Source organism: Oncorhynchus mykiss, chromosome 10 (genome assembly GCF_057628025.1).
Source record: "Oncorhynchus mykiss isolate SJ-2025 chromosome 10, ASM5762802v1, whole genome shotgun sequence".
In the NCBI taxonomy this organism is placed as follows: domain Eukaryota; kingdom Metazoa; phylum Chordata; class Actinopteri; order Salmoniformes; family Salmonidae; genus Oncorhynchus; species Oncorhynchus mykiss.
In genome coordinates this window covers 23,403,545-23,422,038 of record NC_143031.1, presented here as the reverse complement: position 1 = coordinate 23,422,038, position 18,494 = coordinate 23,403,545, and the positions used below count along the sequence as shown (strand labels likewise).

At 40.8% G+C, this 18,494-nt stretch overlaps 1 protein-coding gene across 2 annotated transcripts in view; it reads right to left on the bottom strand.

Annotated features, from left to right (window-relative positions):
- The window catches only part of LOC110533522 (endothelial cell-selective adhesion molecule), a 54,261-nt gene extending 40,475 nt beyond the window's left edge, over positions 1–13,786 (bottom strand). For both annotated transcript variants that reach the window (XR_002474973.3, XM_021617814.3), the window contains exon 1: positions 13,229–13,786. Coding sequence is in view for 1 of the 2 variants with exons in the window: in XM_021617814.3 (XP_021473489.2) it covers positions 13,229–13,295 (67 nt within the window). In the remaining variant the exon portion in view is untranslated. The remainder of the gene's footprint in view (positions 1–13,228) is intronic.
- Positions 13,787–18,494: the final 4,708 nt, after the last annotated feature.

Here is an 18,494-nt window from a genome sequence, read left to right as displayed (position 1 = left end):
TCTAATGTTTTGTACACTCAGTGTATAACCAACCATACACTCAACTTTGAAGTTGTCAGGGAAAACAATCCCAATTTCCGATAATGATAAGACTCAACAATAACACTGGACTACCGGTTTGTCTATCGTCACGTGAAAGTAGCAACATTCCGTGTTGCTTTTAATCAGTATTCCCAAAGACAGACATAGTAGCCGTGTTCCCTATGATTGGCAGGTAATGGGCGAAACAGTTCATCTGAAGGAGTAGGGTCACTTGATCAAGTGGAGGGATAATTAGACTGAATTATTGATAGCTTGTCAAGGAAAAAAATATTGTGGGATGTCCTTGACACCCACATGACTATTTTTACACTGGCAGTAAAGACCGATGAGGCGATGAGCCTCCTAGCACTGTTAGGGGCCTGATCATTTCTTAGTCTCATTTCTCGATGTGTCTTCCTTAGGTCTTCTTTGATGACAGGTAATGTTAGGGGGTAATACCGTTGCGATCTCAGAATCCGAAAATGTGTGTTATTAACTGCAATAGGAGGTTTTTATTTTCGGTGACGAATTCAACCGCCGAGGTCGGGAGACCCAAAGTGATTAAGGAGGAGATTAAAAGGAAAAGTATGAGACAGCCAGTCGTGTCACCCGAGTGGACATGGGCAAAATGAATAGAGATAAATGGATGAATCTCTGAGTCGCTGGTGGTGAGCGGGTTGCACTGGAAGAGCAAATAGCGGTAGGGTATGCAAAGAGCGTTATGGGGACTGATTAGGAGTTGGTCACTGAATGTAACTTGGATGATTGCTGCATTGCATTTCTACAGTGCTTTTTCAACACATGGCTCTGTGAGACTGTTAGAGCTTGTGTGCGTCTACTCCTGCCCAGTTCAGGATAACAGTCAAACCAAACAATCTTCTAGGGAGTCGAGCATTACTACTTTCTGTCAAGCCTCATCTCAAAATGAGTGCAATTATGCAGCATCACGGGTCACGATAAGTCTGTCCTGGGTACGGGCTGAGACCAGGTCAAATACTGTGTCATGGATATATTTCAGGGCAAAGAGTAGATGTGGAAACCCAAACAAGATCTAAACCGAGTGGCCCACTAACCTTCCTTACTGTGCTTAATGATTAGGTTAATGGACATGACTCCCATGGATCGTAACTCCCTGAGAAATCAATAGCTGTAATGAACAGTCACTAATGAAGTTTCAAAACATCAATGACCACGTGGACTAACAAATGGCCGACCATCACACTTCGTCTTTGCATAAACCGTTTGTCTCAGTACAAAGCATTTGTAATGTACACGTTAAGCACCATTTGTGGCTGTCTAAACCTACAGTAGCAAAGCACACCCGTTTACCTACAGATCTTATGCCTATTTTTGAATCCCAACGCTCAAGGTGGATAGTTCCCCCTCAAGGAAATGTATTATTTGTACGGCAGTTGGTTAACAGTAGCATTTACATATTTTCCTTCCACTCGCCAGAAAAACATTGAAGTAACACTAATCTAGACTGACTTCAGACTTAATCCTAATATATCCTGTTTAGCATTCAGTTTAAAAACTTCTACCTTTTTAAAAGACATCCAGAGAGATTATGGAGGCTCTGTGTGGTACGGTGCTGTGCCTTTGTAGGCTATTGTAGATGCATACAGAAAAAACAAGTAACCACCAAACATGAGGAAATTCCTCAATCGCTAGCAGAAGGGGACAAACCAAAAGGCAGAGAAAGATCTAGGGGAGGAGGAAGCGTTCAAAGAGGTTTGGGAATCACTGCATTATGCTAATGCAACGTCTTACAAAAGGTATAGCATAGTATGCATTTAGTTTACATCAGTTCCTAATACAGTAAGGGAAGCTACTGAAGCCAACATGACCATTCAAAACTGAAAGGGGCCACAGCAACGTTGACTAAACAGTTGGCGACAATGACAGAAAAGTCAACCCCGGAGGCAAATAGTCCTCAAAAATCAATGCCTTTAGTGGCCATTTAATGCTGGTGGGGCATTGTCTACTACAAGTGATGACAGAAAGTGACTTCTGGGCCCAAAAACAGCTTATCAAGCACTTCCTTTGGCGAGGGTCATGGAAATTACATTTGTACAATACTATTTTAGTGAGAACACACTTGAGGTTCCTAATTCAATTAGCATCCCATGTTTTATCTCAAGGCTGCAGTCACTTCTGTGTAGAATTAAGAAGTATGATTTAATTATGACAATTCTCAGACAACAATGACAGGGTGGGAGATTGACAGAAATTGTGAAATTGGGATATCTTTCATACTTTTCTGCACAAGGAGCACATTATAAAATGTGTGTACAGCACACTAACACTCTGGGGATGCCTTACATAAACAACAATTACAGTTCAAAAGAGAGAAAGCTGCACCTCCGAGCTCCAAACCACACACACACTATGGCTCCAGAGGACTGTTGTGTGACCAAAAAACAGAAATCCTGTAATTACACAGCACCATGGGAAGGCTGAGAGGACTGGAGGGAAGGTAAGAGCAAATAAAAAAAGTTAAAGCTACAAAGTAAAGGCTTGCCTATGGATCTATATAACACACACCCCCACACACTACATGCTTTCACCTCCTATCCCAGCTTGTTTTCAGTGTATTGAGGTGTACTTGTTCTAACCTCATGGCTGACCTGAGGTGCTGATGAGACGCTTGAGCTCCAGCCCTCTGGGGAGGGAGGAGGGAGGCTGACCTGTCCACCCTGGGGTAAAGTTCTGCTGAGCAGGCAGAGGGGCCAGCTGTGAAAGACATGCAAGATGCACTAATTTGTTTACATCCCTGCAAGTGAGCATTTCTTTTTTGCCAAGATAATCCATCCCTTTGACAGGTGTGGCATATCAAGAAGCTGATTAAACAGCATGATCATTACACAGGTGCACCTTGTGCTGGGGACAATAAAATGCCACTAAAATGTGAAGTTGTGTCAACATAATGCCACAGATGTCTTAAAATTGAGGCAGCGTGCAATTGTCCACCTGAGCTGTTGCCAGATAATTGGATGTTCACTTCTCTACCTTAAGCTGCCTCATTTTAGAGAATTTGGCAGTATGTCCAAGAGGCTCCACAACCGTAGACAATGAGGTTGTGTGGGTGAGCGGTGCCACAAGGTGGCAGTGGGGTTAAGGTATGGGCAGGCATAAGCTACGAACAAAATTGCATTTTAATGCAGAGATACCGTAACTAGATCCTGAGGCCCATGGTTCTTCCCATACACCGCTATCAATTAATGTTTCAGCATGATAATGCGTGGCCCCATGTCATAAGGATCTGTACACAATTCCTGGAAGCTGAAAATGCCCCAGTCCTTCCATGGCCTGCATACTCAGACATGTCGCCCATTCAGCATGTTTGGGGTGCTCTAGATCGATGTGTATGACAGCGTGTTCCAGTTCCCGCCAATATCCAGCAACTCAGCCAGAGGAGGAGTGGGACAACATTCCACAATCAACAGGCTGCTCAACTCTATGCGAAGGAGAGGTGTCGCGCTGCATGAGGCAAATGGTGGTCACACCAGACACTCACTGGTTTTCTGATCCACACCCCTACCTATTTTTTTATTTATTTGTAAAGGTATCTGTATTCCCAGTCATGTGAAATCCATAGATTAGGTCCTAATGAAAAACAATTTCCAAGATTTTTGCTGAATTTATATGTTTTGTTTAACTTCTTATGGCTGCAGGGGCAGTATTGAGTAGCTTGGATGAAAGGTGCCCAGAGTAAACGGCCTGCTCCTCAGTCCCAGTTGCTAATATATGCATATTAGTATAGGATACAAAACACTGAAGTTTCTAAAACTGTTTGAATGATGTCGGAGTATAACAGAACTCATATGGCAGGCAAAAACCTGAGAAGAAATCCAAACAGGAAGTGGGAAATCTGAGGTTGGTCGATTGTCAACCCAGCACCTATTGAATACACAGTGGGATATTGGTTATGTTGCACTTCCTAAGGCTTCCACTAGATGTCAACCGTCTTTAGAAACTTGAATGAGGCTTCTACTGTGAGGTGGGGCCGGATGAGAGCTCTTTGAGTCAGTGGTCTGGCAGAGAGCCAGGTCCTGGTCACACGCATTTCACATGATAGCGACCTGCGTTCGATTGCTTTTCTACAGACAATGGAATTCTCCGGTTGGAACGTTAGTTTGAAATGTTTCTACGACCTGTAATATAACTTTTTGAAGTTTTCGTCCGACGTTCGGCTGGACCTGCACGACCTTTTGGACTTGTGTACTAAACGCCCTAACAATAGTAGCTACTTGGACATAAATAATGGACATTATCGAAGAAAACAAACATTTGTGGAACTAGGATTCCTGGGAGTGCATTCTGATGAATATTTATAAATGTTATTTCTGAAATCTGTTGAGTCCAACACAGCGGCTGCATTAAGGAGAGGTATATCTATATTTCCATGTCTAACAATTGTATTTTCATCAACATTTATAATGAGTATTTCTGTAAAATGTGGCTCTGCAATATCACCGGATGTTTTTGGAACTAGAGAACGTAAAGCGCCAATGTATACAGAGATTTTGTTATATAACTATTAACTTTATACATACATGTATTGTGTAACATGAAGTCATATGAGTGTCATCTGATGAAGATCAAAGGTTAGTGATTAATTCTCTCTCTATTTGTACTTTTTGCGACTCATCTCTTTGGTTGGAAAAATGGCTGTGTTTCTCTGTGAGTTGGTGGTGACCGAACAATCGTTTATGGTGCTTTCGCTGTGAAGCCTATTTGAAATCGGACACTGTGGTGGGATTAACAACAAGATTACCTTAAAAACGGTATAAGATACATGCATGTTTGAGGAATTTTAATTATGAGATTTCTGTTTTGAATTTGGCGCCCTGCACTTTCACTGGCTGTTGTCATATCGATCCCGTTAAAGGGATTGCCATGCTATTCCCTCCTGTCTGCAAGGCTCTGGTCTAGCTAGCTGGGGCTTTCATAGAGGTCAAACATTTTTAAAACTAACCCAATATAGACAGCCTTTCGTTTCCAATAGGCGCAAATTAATCATGGTGGGCAGAACAAGCATGGATGTGGGCAGAGCCAAGCACCAGCTAGTGAGATCATATTGGCATGTTCTAGCATGTATTTGCATATTGTTCTCTGACATTACCGGTATGCTGCAGTAGGAGGATTGGCTGATGGCGCCTGGGCCTTGATTTGCCATATGGGATTGCAGTGGATTTCAGAGGACATTAGTCATTTTATAGCAGAGGGGAAACAGTGGGGTTTTGCCCATAAAGGAAATCCAGGCTTAAGGCACACTTATCCAATTGCTATTAAATCGACTCAGATTCCTAGCTATATCACCTGTCCCAACCAGAATGACAAATAGGGGACAAGGGATAAGATAAACACTGGTATCTGTCCTTCATTCATCAAAACAACATGTGTTTGTTTGTAGGGGGGGGAGAGACCTACACACAGGTCAAGATGACACTACAACTATTATTTTAAACACTAATGGCTTTTGTCATAGTAAAAAATAAAAAATAAAAAAATACAGTGCCTTGCGAAAGTATTCGGCCCCCTTGAACTTTGCGACCTTTTGCCACATTTCAGGCTTCAAACAAAGATATAAAACTGTATTTTTTTGTGAAGAATCAACAACAAGTGGGACACAATCATGAAGTGGAACGACATTTATGTGATATTTCAAACTTCCTTAACAAATCAAAAACTGAAAAATTGGGCGTGCAAAATTATTCAGCCCCCTTAAGTTAATACTTTGTAGCGCCACCTTTTGCTGCGATTACAGCTGTAAGTCGCTTGGGGTATGTCTCTATCAGTTTTGCACATCGAGAGACTGACATTTTTTCCCATTCCTCCTTGCAAAACAGCTCGAGCTCAGTGAGGTTGGATGGAGAGCATTTGTGAACAGCAGTTTTCAGTTCTTTCCACAGATTCTCGATTGGATTCAGGTCTGGACTTTGACTTGGCCATTCTAACACCTGGATATGTTTATTTTTGAACCATTCCATTGTAGATTTTGCTTTATGTTTTGGATCATTGTCTTGTTGGAAGACAAATCTCCGTCCCAGTCTCAGGTCTTTTGCAGACTCCATCAGGTTCTTCCAGAATGGTCCTGTATTTGGCTCCATCCATCTTCCCATCAATTTTAACCGTCTTCCCTGTCCCTGCTGAAGAAATGCAGGCCCAAACCATGATGCTGCCACCACCATGTTTGACAGTGGGGATGGTGTGTTCAGCTGTGTTGCTTTTACGCCAAACATAACGTTTTGCATTGTTGCCAAAAAGTTCAATTTTGGTTTCATCTGAACAGAGCACCTTCTTCCACATGTTTGGTGTGTCTCCCAGGTGGCTTGTGGCAAACTTTAAACAACACTTTTTATGGATATCTTTAAGAAATGGCTTTCTTCTTGCCACTCTTCCATAAAGGCCAGATTTGCGCAATATACGACTGATTGTTGTCCTATGGACAGAGTCTCCCACCTCAGCTGTAGATCTCTGCAGTTCATCCAGAGTGATCATGGGCCTCTTGGCTGCATCTCTGATCAGTCTTCTCCTTGTATGAGCTGAAAGTTTAGAGGGACGGCCAGGTCTTGGTAGATTTGCAGTGGTCTGATACTCCTTCCATTTCAATATTATCGCTTGCACAGTGCTCCTTGGGATGTTTAAAGCTTGGGAAATCTTTTTGTATCCAAATCCGGCTTTAAACTTCTTCACAACAGTATCTCGGACCTGCCTGGTGTGTTCCTTGTTCTTCATGATGCTCTCTGCGCTTTTGACGGACCTCTGAGACTATCACAGTGCAGGTGCATTTATACGGAGACTTGATTACACACAGGTGGATTGGATTTATCATCATTAGTCATTTAGGTCAACATTGGATCATTCAGAGATCCTCACTGAACTTCTGGAGAGAGTTTGCTGCACTGAAAGTAAAGGGGCTGAATAATTTTGCACGCCCAATTTTTCAGTTTTTGATTTGTTAAAAAAGTTTGAAATATCTAATAAATGTCGTTCCACTTCATGATTGTGTCCCACTTGATGTTGATTCTTCTCAAAAAAATACAGTTTTATATCTTTATGTTTGAAGCCTGAAATGTGGCAAAAGGTTGCAAAGTTCAATGGGGCCGAATACTTTCGCAAGGCACTGTATCTGTGGTGGTAAATTAACAGCCACGAAAAGTTTAGCTGAGAACTCTCTAGGCAAGTAGTGTGGCCTGCAGTTTATCACAATATACTCTACTTCAGGCGAGCAAAATCCAGAGACTTCCTTAGATTTCATACACCAGCGGTTTACAAATATGCCGTCCATGTCGTCATTCAGCCACGATTCCGTGAAGCATAGGATATTACAGTTTTTTTATGTCCCATTTGTAGGATATTCGTGATCTTACCCCGTCTAGTTTATTGTCCAATGATTGCACGTTGGCGAGTAATATTGGCGGTAACGGCAGCTTTCCTAGTGGTCTTCTGCGGGTCCGGACGAGGCATCCGGCTCTTCGTCCTCTCCGTCGCTTCCTTTTGATTGGGATGTCTGCCTTGTGGGTTGTTTGGAGAATTTCGTGTGAGTCCTACTTGATGCTGCGGTTGTAGTTGTAGAATAAATAAATCTTTGTCTAATCCGAGGTGAGTGATCACTGTCCTGATATCCAGAAGCTCTTTCTGCCGTAAGATGGTTGCAGAAACATTATGTACAAAATAATTTACAAATATTGAGGAAAAAAACCACATCATAGCACAATTGGTTAGGAGATCGTAAAACGGCGGCCATCCCCTCCGGCGCCAACTTCATTGCACATAATGTCAATCAATGTCTCTAGAAACAGGGGAGTGATAAATCGTTCTGGCAGAACAATGAGGCTAGTCATTATCGTCGAGCTGGGTAATATTAACATTTGCTTGTGCACTGTCAGTTTATATGTTAGGACTGTATTGTGTCATCAACCAGCGTGTTGCTTGTTCCATCTACCTATCACATCGTCTAACAAGTATAGCCTTTTGAATATAAATTATTTGTTCAGAAAGTAAAAAAGGTAATTCAATTTAGGTCTAATTATTCAATAAGTGCAGTTGAAGTCAGAAGTTTACATACATTTTAATGCCGTTTCACAATTCCTGACATTTACTCCTAGTACAAATTCCCTGTCTTAGGTCAATTAGGATTACCACTATTTTAAGAATGTGAAATGTCAATAGTAGAGAGAAATTATATTTCAGCTTTTATTGCTTTCATGAAATTCCCAGTGGGTCAGAAGTTTACATACACTCAATTACCATTTGGGAGCATTGCCTTTAAAAATGTTTAACTTGGGTCAAAAGTTTCTGGTAGTCTTCCACAAGCTTCTCACAATAAATTGGGTGAATTTTGGCCCATTCCTCCTGACAGAGCTGGTGTAACTAAGTCAGGTTTGTAGGCCTCCTTGCTCACACATGCTTTTTCGGTTCTGCCCACAAACTGTCTATGGGATTGAGGTCAGGGCTTTGTGGTCAGGGCTTTGTCATCCTTAAGCCAATTTTTGACAACTTTGGAAGTATGCTTGGGATCGTTATCCATTTGGAAGACCCATTTGCAACCAAGCTTTAGCTTCCTGACTTGAGATGTTGCTTCAATATATCCACATAGTTTTAATCTATTTTATGAAGTGCACCAGTCCTTCCTACAGCAAAGCACCCCCACAACATGATGCTGCCACACCTGTGCTTCACGGTTGGGATGGTGTTCTTTGGCTTGCAAGCATCCCCCTTTTCCCTCCAAACAGTTATATTTTTGTGTCATCACACCAGAGGACATTTCTCCAAAAGTACGATCTTGTCCCCATGTGAAGTTGCAAACCGTAGTCTGGCTATTTTGGAGCAGAGGCTTCTTCCTTGCCGAGCGGCCTTTCAGGTTATGTCGATATAGGACTTGTTTTACTGTGGATAAAGATCATTTTGTATCGGTTTCCTCAAGCATCTTCACAAGGTCCTTTGCTGTTGTTCTGGGATTGACGTACAAAGTACGTTCATCTCTAGGAGCCAGAACACGTCTCCTTCCTGAGCGGTATGCACGGTCCCATGGTGTTTATACTTGCGTACTATTGTTTGTACAGATGAACGTGGTACCTTCAGGAATTTGGAAATTGCTCCAAAGGATGGACCAGACTTGTGGAGGTCTACAATCTTTCTTCTGAGGTCTTGGCTGATTTCTTTTGATTTTCCAATTATCTCAAGCACTGAGGCACTGAGTTTGAAGATGGGCCTTGAAATACATCCACAGGTACACCACCAATTGACTCAAATGATGTCAATTAGCCTATATCAGAAGCTTCTAAAGCCATGACATCATTTTCTGGAATTGTCCAAGCTGTTTGAAGGCACAGTCAACTTAGTGTATGTAAACTTCTGACTCACTGGAATTGTGATAGTGAATTAATCTGTCTAAACAATTTTTGGAAATATTACTTGTGTCATTCAAAGTAGATGTCCTAATTATAGTTAACTTCTTGATGCACCCATCCCGTTACCGGGATAATTTTCATTAACATCCGCTGAATTATAGAGAGCCAAATTCAAATTAAATTACTAAAAATATTGAATTTTCATGAAATCACAAGTGCAATATAGCAAAACACAGCTTAGCTTGTTGTTAATCCACCTGGTGTGTCAGATTTCAATAAAGCTTTTCGGCGAAACCATACCAAGCGTTTATGTAAGGACATCTCTCTCAGTAGACAAAATATTACAAACAGCTAGCTGCCGAGTAGATTGGTCACGAAAGTCAGAAAAGCAATATATTAAATCGCTTACCTTTGATGATCGTCGGATGTTTGCACTCACGAGACTCCCAGTTACACAATAAATGTTCCTTTAAGATAATTTTTATATCCAAAATACCTCCATTTGGTTGGCGCGTTATGTTCAGAAATCCACAGGCTCGAGCGGTCACGATGTCGCAGACAAAAATTCCAAATAGTATCCGTAAGGTTCGTAGAAACTTGTCAAACGTTTTTTATAATCAAGCAATCCTCAGGTTGTTTTTACAATATATGTTGATAATATATCAACCAGGACTGTAGCTTCTTCAATAGGAGAGAGAGAGAAAATGGCTGTTCCGCATGCAAAACTCTACTGGCACCCAGCCATCCACTGACGCAATGGGTTCTTTCTCACTATTTTTTTCAAAATAAAAGCCTGAAACTATGTCTAAAGACTGCTCACACCTTGAGGAAGCCATTGGAAAATGAATCTGGTTGATATCCCTTTAAATGGAGGCAAGGCATCCAATGGATGCAGGAAAAACAGCACTTCCTGGTTGGATTTTCCTCAGGATTTCGCCTGTAATATCAGTTCTGTAATACGCACAGACAGACAATATTTTGACAGTTTTGGAAACTTTAGTGTTTTCTATCCTAATCTGACAATTAAATGCATATTCTAGTTTCTGGGCCTGAGAAATAGGCAGTTTCAATTGGGTACGTTTTTCATCCAAACACAAAAAATACTGCCCCCTACACTCAACAAGTTAACAAGACATTTGTGGAATGGTTGAAAAACAAGTTAAACTTATGTTGGAATTGTTATGTAAACTTCCAACTTCAACTGTATGTTCTCCATATACATTACTGATCCAAATTATCCAGATAACCCTGAACCAACTCTTGCGATCAGACTGAAAAAGCAAAAAGCTTTCAAGTGTAACAATACTGGTACAGCTTTCCTTTGACCCACCTTACCCACTTCAGAAATTAGCAAAAACAAGTCCAGGGACATCAACTTGTGGGGGGGAAAAAATGAAACTAATTTATTTTCAGAATGAGATTCTGTAAAGTACTGGAAACACCACAAGGTCATTTAAACAGTTACAACATAATTATGTAGTCAACCAATTGAACTTAGACTAATGGAATTCAAATGAGCTAAACCAAAACGACTAGGGTCTGACTTGAAAATCCTAATTGATTTAGGGATCTCGGGACAATGTAAATAACATCATGTGGTGGGCCTATGAAATATGATTACTGTATGTCTTATAGTGCCTGACATGGCAACATGTCCTGCTGTGTTGAAAGAACAGAGAGCATGCTAAAGTTACAAATTAAACAAACCTAGCTTCTAAATGACCAACTGCGCAAGAAGCTGCCATGAAAACAACAATGCTGGCGCCTGGCTTGATAGTATTTTAATGGCATGGGGTGCCACACACACACGCTGTGCAGCAGTGTACTAACAATACTCATTAGTATAATGTCGCATACTTTAACTCAAGTTCCAAGACACTAGTTTTCCCAAATTCATACACAAAACTAATTTACATTATTCGTTAATCATTTGATTGAAAAGGCAAAAAAAACACCACAGGTTATCCTGTTTTCAAGAACACAAATTCCTTACATGACTAATTATGAAACATAGCCATAGGGATGAAGGCATGCCAGGAGATGGCTACAGATTGTTACACCAGATAATGTGATTTTACCACAGAGTTTTGGTATCCAGTACTGGGAGTTACAGTTTATGTACCGTTTAGTGTAGCACAGAATTTTAGACCAACCAAGTCACCCACACATCTTCTAAAATGTACGTGTCCAACAATTTTTGCGCCAGCATATTTTAAATAGAGAATCTCTCATTGATTGAGACACGTGGTGCTGCATGTCATGATGACACTCACCTGTCTCGGTCAACGAGAGAAGATTTGAAATAGACAAGATGGCGACGTACACATTGCTGGATTACTTCATGGAGAGTTCATTTTAGTAACGGAGCATTTTCTAGATTCAAAACGAACCACCTGCAACTGGACACAGACATTTTAGAAGATACATGTTTGCACAACAATGTAGTCATTGGAAATACTTTAGAACAAAACATACTCGCAATTTTCACATATGTTGATGTTGGGGTGGTGCTGGAGATGAGGAATATGACATTACCCTTCAAGGTTGGTTGAACATTATCTGTGCTACACCAAACAGTACCTAACCTGCAACTCCCAGTAATGGATACAAGAACCTGGTGAATCACATTACCCTGGTGTAACAATCTGTAGCTTGCCCAGAGAATGAGCAATCTTCCTGTTAGCAGGATGCTATTCACAACCATTTCCTCCCATGCTTTGGCCCTCAGGGGACACACCTGCTGTAGAGTCAAACAGCTGAAGTAAAGGCCGAAAACTCATGTTGAGAAATTTGTATTATAATAGCAATAAGTCCGACAGGTTATTGTTCAGCTACCTAGCAGTTTTCTACACTTCATACTCAAGACAAGAGTGTGAGAATAGATTTCATTAACCATGTGTCAAGGAATGAGTCCTTGTAATACTCCTTACTATTTGAAATACTATTGGCAATGCCTCACCTGTTAAGGTGAAATAAGCTAAAGGGTGAGATTGCCTGCATCAGCACATGTGATTGTTTTGGAAACAAAAGGATATAAACTGAAGGATAAATTTGACAAAAACATTACCGATTTAAAATAGGTCAAGTGTACAATATTTTGAAAATTGTGTCCAATTCTAAAACCAGACAAATGGCAGACTTTTTTTTAACATGGTCAATAAACAAAATTAGTACCATAATTAGGGTTGCAAAATTCCAGTAAACTTTCTCAAAATTACAAGGATTTCTAGAAAACCTGATTAGAGGATTGCTGGATTTCCTGTTATTCCCTCTTTATTCCAGTTCTTTCAACCAGGATATCTGGAAAACCTGAGAATGTGGGTAAAATTCCTGGAATTTTGCAACCCTGTTGTATTTAAAACGTGGTTAAATTGTAAGAGTAATCTCACTAGTATGACCAAGACTGTTGACGTTAGAAAGCTTGACAGTGACGAAACGACACTTTGCTAAACAGTGTAAACCCACTGTTCAGGCAGTGTCTGTCCATCTAATAAATTAATTGTTCTTCCCTGCCTCAGGGCTCAGAATTATGCATAACACACTTGTTTCAAATCCCATGGAAAACAAACCGATGTTTCAGATTTAAATCAGAATGTTAAATTGAGGAATATTAAATCGTCCACTTCTCCATATTTCAATTATTCATTTTAGTATTACTGGCTATTCGGTCTTGTAGGTTCCTGTCATTCAGAGGCACCAATAAAAAAAATTATATGTTGTCGGTGTTAGCTCGACAATTTTTGGTTGGTTACAAACACCTTAAAATATCCACAATAAGCAATTGAAAAACAACACCACTTAAGAGAAGAAAATGCGTTAATTCAAACTCAAAATGACCATCGTCTTACCTGGAAAATACAAGAGAAATGCAAGTGACAGCAAGGTGCCAAATTTCCGCAAAGTATACATCTCCATAGTTCAGTATGCGCCTTCGGTCACCCCACAATCTCTGTTTCCAGTAGTAACGTATACGGTCTTCCCGTTATCAGTGCGCAATTTCACTTTGGGTAATGTGAAGTCTTTCAATTTGCTTCCTTCCGCCAGAGAAAAGACAAGGGGTAGCGCGTTTACAGTAGGCAATGTGACCTCAGCGGCAGTTGACGTGACAGACTCGCGTTTGGCGTTCAGCATCGGGCGCGAGGAATTGTTCCAGTGAACGACTTCGGCAAGTGCCCAAGCCTACAAAAATGTATTCGTCAACTTTCCCTTTTACGCTTTGGGACATTGAATATTTGGATAAAATGGTTGTCATCATGAGAAAGCTCTGCACTGCCACCTCAACGTGCGCCACCTGTGCTCATTAGCAACACCCTCTCGGAATTCCTCGCAGCGCACTACCGGTGCAGCAGTTCTATTTAAGCATTAATGCCCGAGGAGATGAGGTATATGACCAATATACCAAGGCTAAGGGCTGTTCTTGCTCTCGACGCAATGTTGAGTGCCTGGATACAGCCATTAGCTATGGTATATTGGTCATATGTAGCCTATACCACAAACTCCATAGGTGCCCTATTGCTATTATCTGGTAACCAACTTAATTAAAACAGTAAAAAGTTAATTTTGTCATACCCATGGTATATGGTCTGAGAACCCATGGCTTTCAGCCAATCTGCATTCAGGGCTCAAACGACCCAGTTTATAATCCCAAATAGAACCGTGGTACATTGGTACACATGATTGCATATTGCACAGCCTAGGCCTACATATTATGTAAGAGATAAACTCCCATGTTCTGTACATTAACTAGGAAATACATGAAAGACAATGCAGCCAGGACTGGCTTAATGCAGTGGCTTACCGAGGCTAAAGCCCCTGTGCCCAGGCCTGTGGGGGGCCCAAGATGCAGCAAAAAATAAACATAAAAAGGAAATATATACAGTATATACAGTGTATTATACAGTATATATTATATAATCTATAATATATATCCTACTGTTCAAAAGTTTGGGGTCACTTAGAAATGTCCTTGTTTTTGAAAGAAAATCACTTTTTTTTGTCCATTAAAATAACATCAAATTGATCAGAAAGATTTTTCATGGAATATCTAAATAGGCATACAGAGGGCCATTATCAGCAACCATCACTCCTGTGTTCCAATATCACATTGTGTTTGCTAATCCAAGTGTATCATTTAAAAGGCTAATTGATCATTAAATAACCATTTTGCAATTATGTTAGCACAGCTGAAAACTGTTGTTCTGATTAAAGAAGCAAAACAACTGACCTTCTTTCGACTTGTTGAGTATCTGGAGCATCAGCATTTGTGGGTTTGATTACAGCCTCAAAATGGCCAGAAACAAAGACCTTTCTTCTGAAACTCATCAGTCTTTTCTTGTTCTGAGAAATGAAGGCTATTCCATGCAAGAAATTGCCAAGAAACTGAAGATCTCGTACAACACTGTGTACTACTCCCTTCACAGAACAGCGCAAATGGTCTCTAACCAGAATAGAAATAGTGGTGGGAGGCCCCAGTGCACAACTGAGCAAGAGGACAAGTACATTAGTGTCTAGTTTGAGAAACAGACGCCTCACAAGTCCTCAACTGGCAGCTTCATTAAATACTACCCACAAAACATCAGTCTCAACGTCAATAGTGAAGAGGCGACACCGGGATGCTGGCCTTCTAGGCAGAGTTGCAATGAAAAGCCATATCTCAGACTGGCCAATAAAAATAAAATATTAAGATGCGCAAAATAACTCAGACACTGGACAGAGGAACTCTGCCTAGAAGGCCAGCATCCTGGAGTCGCCTCTTCACTGTTGACGTTGAGACTGGTGTTTTGTGGGTACCATTTAATGAAGCTGCCAATTGAGGACTTGTGAGGTGTCGGTTTCTCAAACTAGGTATGCAGTGCATTTGGAAAATATTCAAACCCCCTCCCCTTTTCCACATTTTGTTATGTTACAGCCTTATTCTATAATTGATTTAATCATTTTTTCCCATTCATCAATCTACACACAATAAGAAAGGAGGACCAAGGCACTCTTCATATAATTCATTAAAATGCCTTTATTTGTATGGCATGTTCAATGGAAACAAAGTTTAAAAACTCTGTTGGGTTTCAGCTGCATGGCCTTCGTCAGGGAGTACACAGATAATACAATGTCTTCTTTTGAACAGCTTTTTCCAATCTACACTGATTTGAAGAGGGAGGGGTTACAGAATTCATTGGACAACGCCTAGTAAGCATTACTATACGTTAAAAAGCTAAATACTGTAGATATGTTATCAAAAATGCATCTCAATGCTAGATGCAACAGAACCCCCTAGAAAGGACCCCTAGAAAGGTATTATGAAGTTTCCAGCTAATGGACCACAAGGTGAAACTGAATTTAGAGATAAATGGGAGGCTATTCTCATCAAGTGTTCTTTTGACCTAATGCTACTTCTAATAGAGGAAGCTAAAAAGGACAGACAAGTAGTCCAAACAGAAAAAAGTAAAAAGGAAAATTTCAGAACACAGTGACAATTCCAACAAAGCACAGTGCGATGGGATTATGAAAGAGAAAATAGACACATTCACTCTGACAATGAAGCAAGACAAGCTAAAGAAATGTAAAAGAGATGAAGTAGACTTCAGAGATGGTAAGGTCTTTGCCCGGAGAAAACCAACCCGCAAGAATTCAGAATCACAGATCTGTTTCTTTCAACTTTACGAGCGGCGACGATGAGGATCACCCCACACAGTCTGAGTCCGGCTCCTCCCAAGATTTTTTAGACCAGGAAGAAGAGCCACGCAGGTTCCCCAACAGAGAAGGAGACGACACAGAAGAGGCCAACACGCAAGGTAGGAAGAAATCAGGACTATCAAACCACACGGAGCAGGACCAGAACAAGGCTGTGATCAGTATTTCTGGAGAACCCCTTTCTAATGATTGTGTAAGGGTCTTGTCTAAAGGACTGTCCTTTCCCCCCACATACTCGACGAATGAATTCAATACAAAGATTGACCTATTTTAGTTTCTACAGGAATCTACATCTGAAGGCCTGGTACAAGCAAAACATCTCTCCAACTACAGACACCAGTGTTTCAGGTCAGGCAGTTTCTGTGCCCTCAAAAACACATTTTAAGCTCAAGTCCACCTTTTGTCCCATTGTCCAGAATGCCACATTTGCATACATTTGCCAAGAAGGTGAGTTTTGATGTGGAGAATCTGTTTAAGGGTAAAATTGACTCTAACCAAACACAATGTAACCCTTCTAAGTCAGAGAGGGCTGCAGTTGAATCCTTGTCCAAAAATGGACGGATTGTGGTTAAAAAGCAGACAAAGGTGGTGCTACAGTAGTGTGGAGTAAAGACAAATATGTGACCGAAGCCTACCGTCAGTTAGACAATGATGAGTTCTACCAATCTCCTCACAGAAGCTAAGGAGAGTGGCTACATTTCAGACAATGAGTTCAAATATCTTTTCCTTGGCAGTCTGCGTGTGGCTTCTTTTTTTTATCTTCTTCCAAAAGTCCACAAGAATCTTGAAAACCCTCCAGGCAGACTAGTCATTAATGGTAACGAAAGTCTGACAGAACCAATCTCCAAGTACATTGATTACTTTATTAAGTCTTTTCTGCCTTCACTCCCAGCCTATCTTCAAGATACCACAGATCTGTTGAATGAAATGAAGGAATTGAACAATGTAGGTACAGCGTCCTTTTAAGTCACCATGGGTGTGGAGTCTCTATACACCACCAGTGAACATGAACAAGGATTGGCAGCTATGCACCATTTCTTGAGTACCCGGCCTGAGACTGAGATGCCTCCCACAGAATTAATTATCTCACTGACTGAATGGACTCTTAATAATAACATTTTCTCTTTCAGGACTGTATTTTTAAACAAGCCAAAGGGTGTGCCATGGGAACTTGCTACTGCCCTTCCTATGCTGGTTTGTACTTAGGTAAATTGGAAAATTACTTCATTTTGGATCCTACAAAACAGTTATTTGACCGGATTATATGGTGGGGACGCTATATTGATGGTGTTTGCTGTTCTGGTCTGGATCAGAAGATTAACTTATTTCCTTCCACCAATACCATTAAGCATTAACCCTAACATCAAACTAACTATGGAGTACAGCAAGCATAACATTCATTTTTGGACCTCGACATCAGTAAAAATGACAAAGGTTGTTTGTACACATCAATCTTTATGAACCCTACAGATGGGAATACCATTCTGAGGGCACATACTGTAGCTTCCATCCCAAAAGACTAAAAGAGAATATTCCATATGGCCAAAGAGTCCGCAGAATTAGCGATCAGGAAACAGACAACTTTGTCAAATTTGCTGAATTAGATAATCGCCTCTTGAATTGGGGCTACAGCACTCAGGTCCTGAAAGATGCAGGTAGAAGGGCCGGACAACTTGACAGAGAGAACGTGTTGCGAAGGGGAGCGCCTCGTGACGCACTAGAGAGAGTGTACTTTGTTACAAAATACAGCACTGAAGCAGAGAACATTAAAATAATAATTTAAAGAATTGGGGAATCATCCAAAGTGATACACTACTATGCGAAGTCTTCCCAGAACCACCAGTCATAAGCTTTAAGAAATGTCCTTTTATTTTATTTATTTTTATTTCACTTTTATTTAACCAGGTAGGCTAGTTCTCATTTGCAACTGCGACCTGGCCAAGATAAAGCATGGCAATTCGACACATACAACAACAGAGTTACACATGGAATAAACAAAACATACAGTCAGTAATACAGTAGAACAAAAGAAAACAAAAAGTCTATATACAGTGAGTGCAAATGCGGTAAGTTAAGGAAATAAATAGGCCATGGTGGCGAAGTAAATTACAATATAGCAATTAATGGTAGATCGGCAGAAGATGGAATGGTAGATCGGAATGGTAGATCGGCTGAAGATGAATGTGCAGGTAGAGATACTGGGGTGCAAAGGAGCAAAATAAATAAATACCAGTATGGGGATGAGGTAGGTAGATAGATGAGCTGTTTACAGATGGGCTATGTACAGGTGTAGTGATCTGTAAGCTGCTCTGACAGCTGGTGCTTAAAGCTAGTGAGGGAGATGTGAGTCTCCAGCTTCAGAGATTTTTGCAATTCATTCCAGTCATGGGCAGCAGAGAACTGAAAGGAAAGACGACCAAAGGAGGA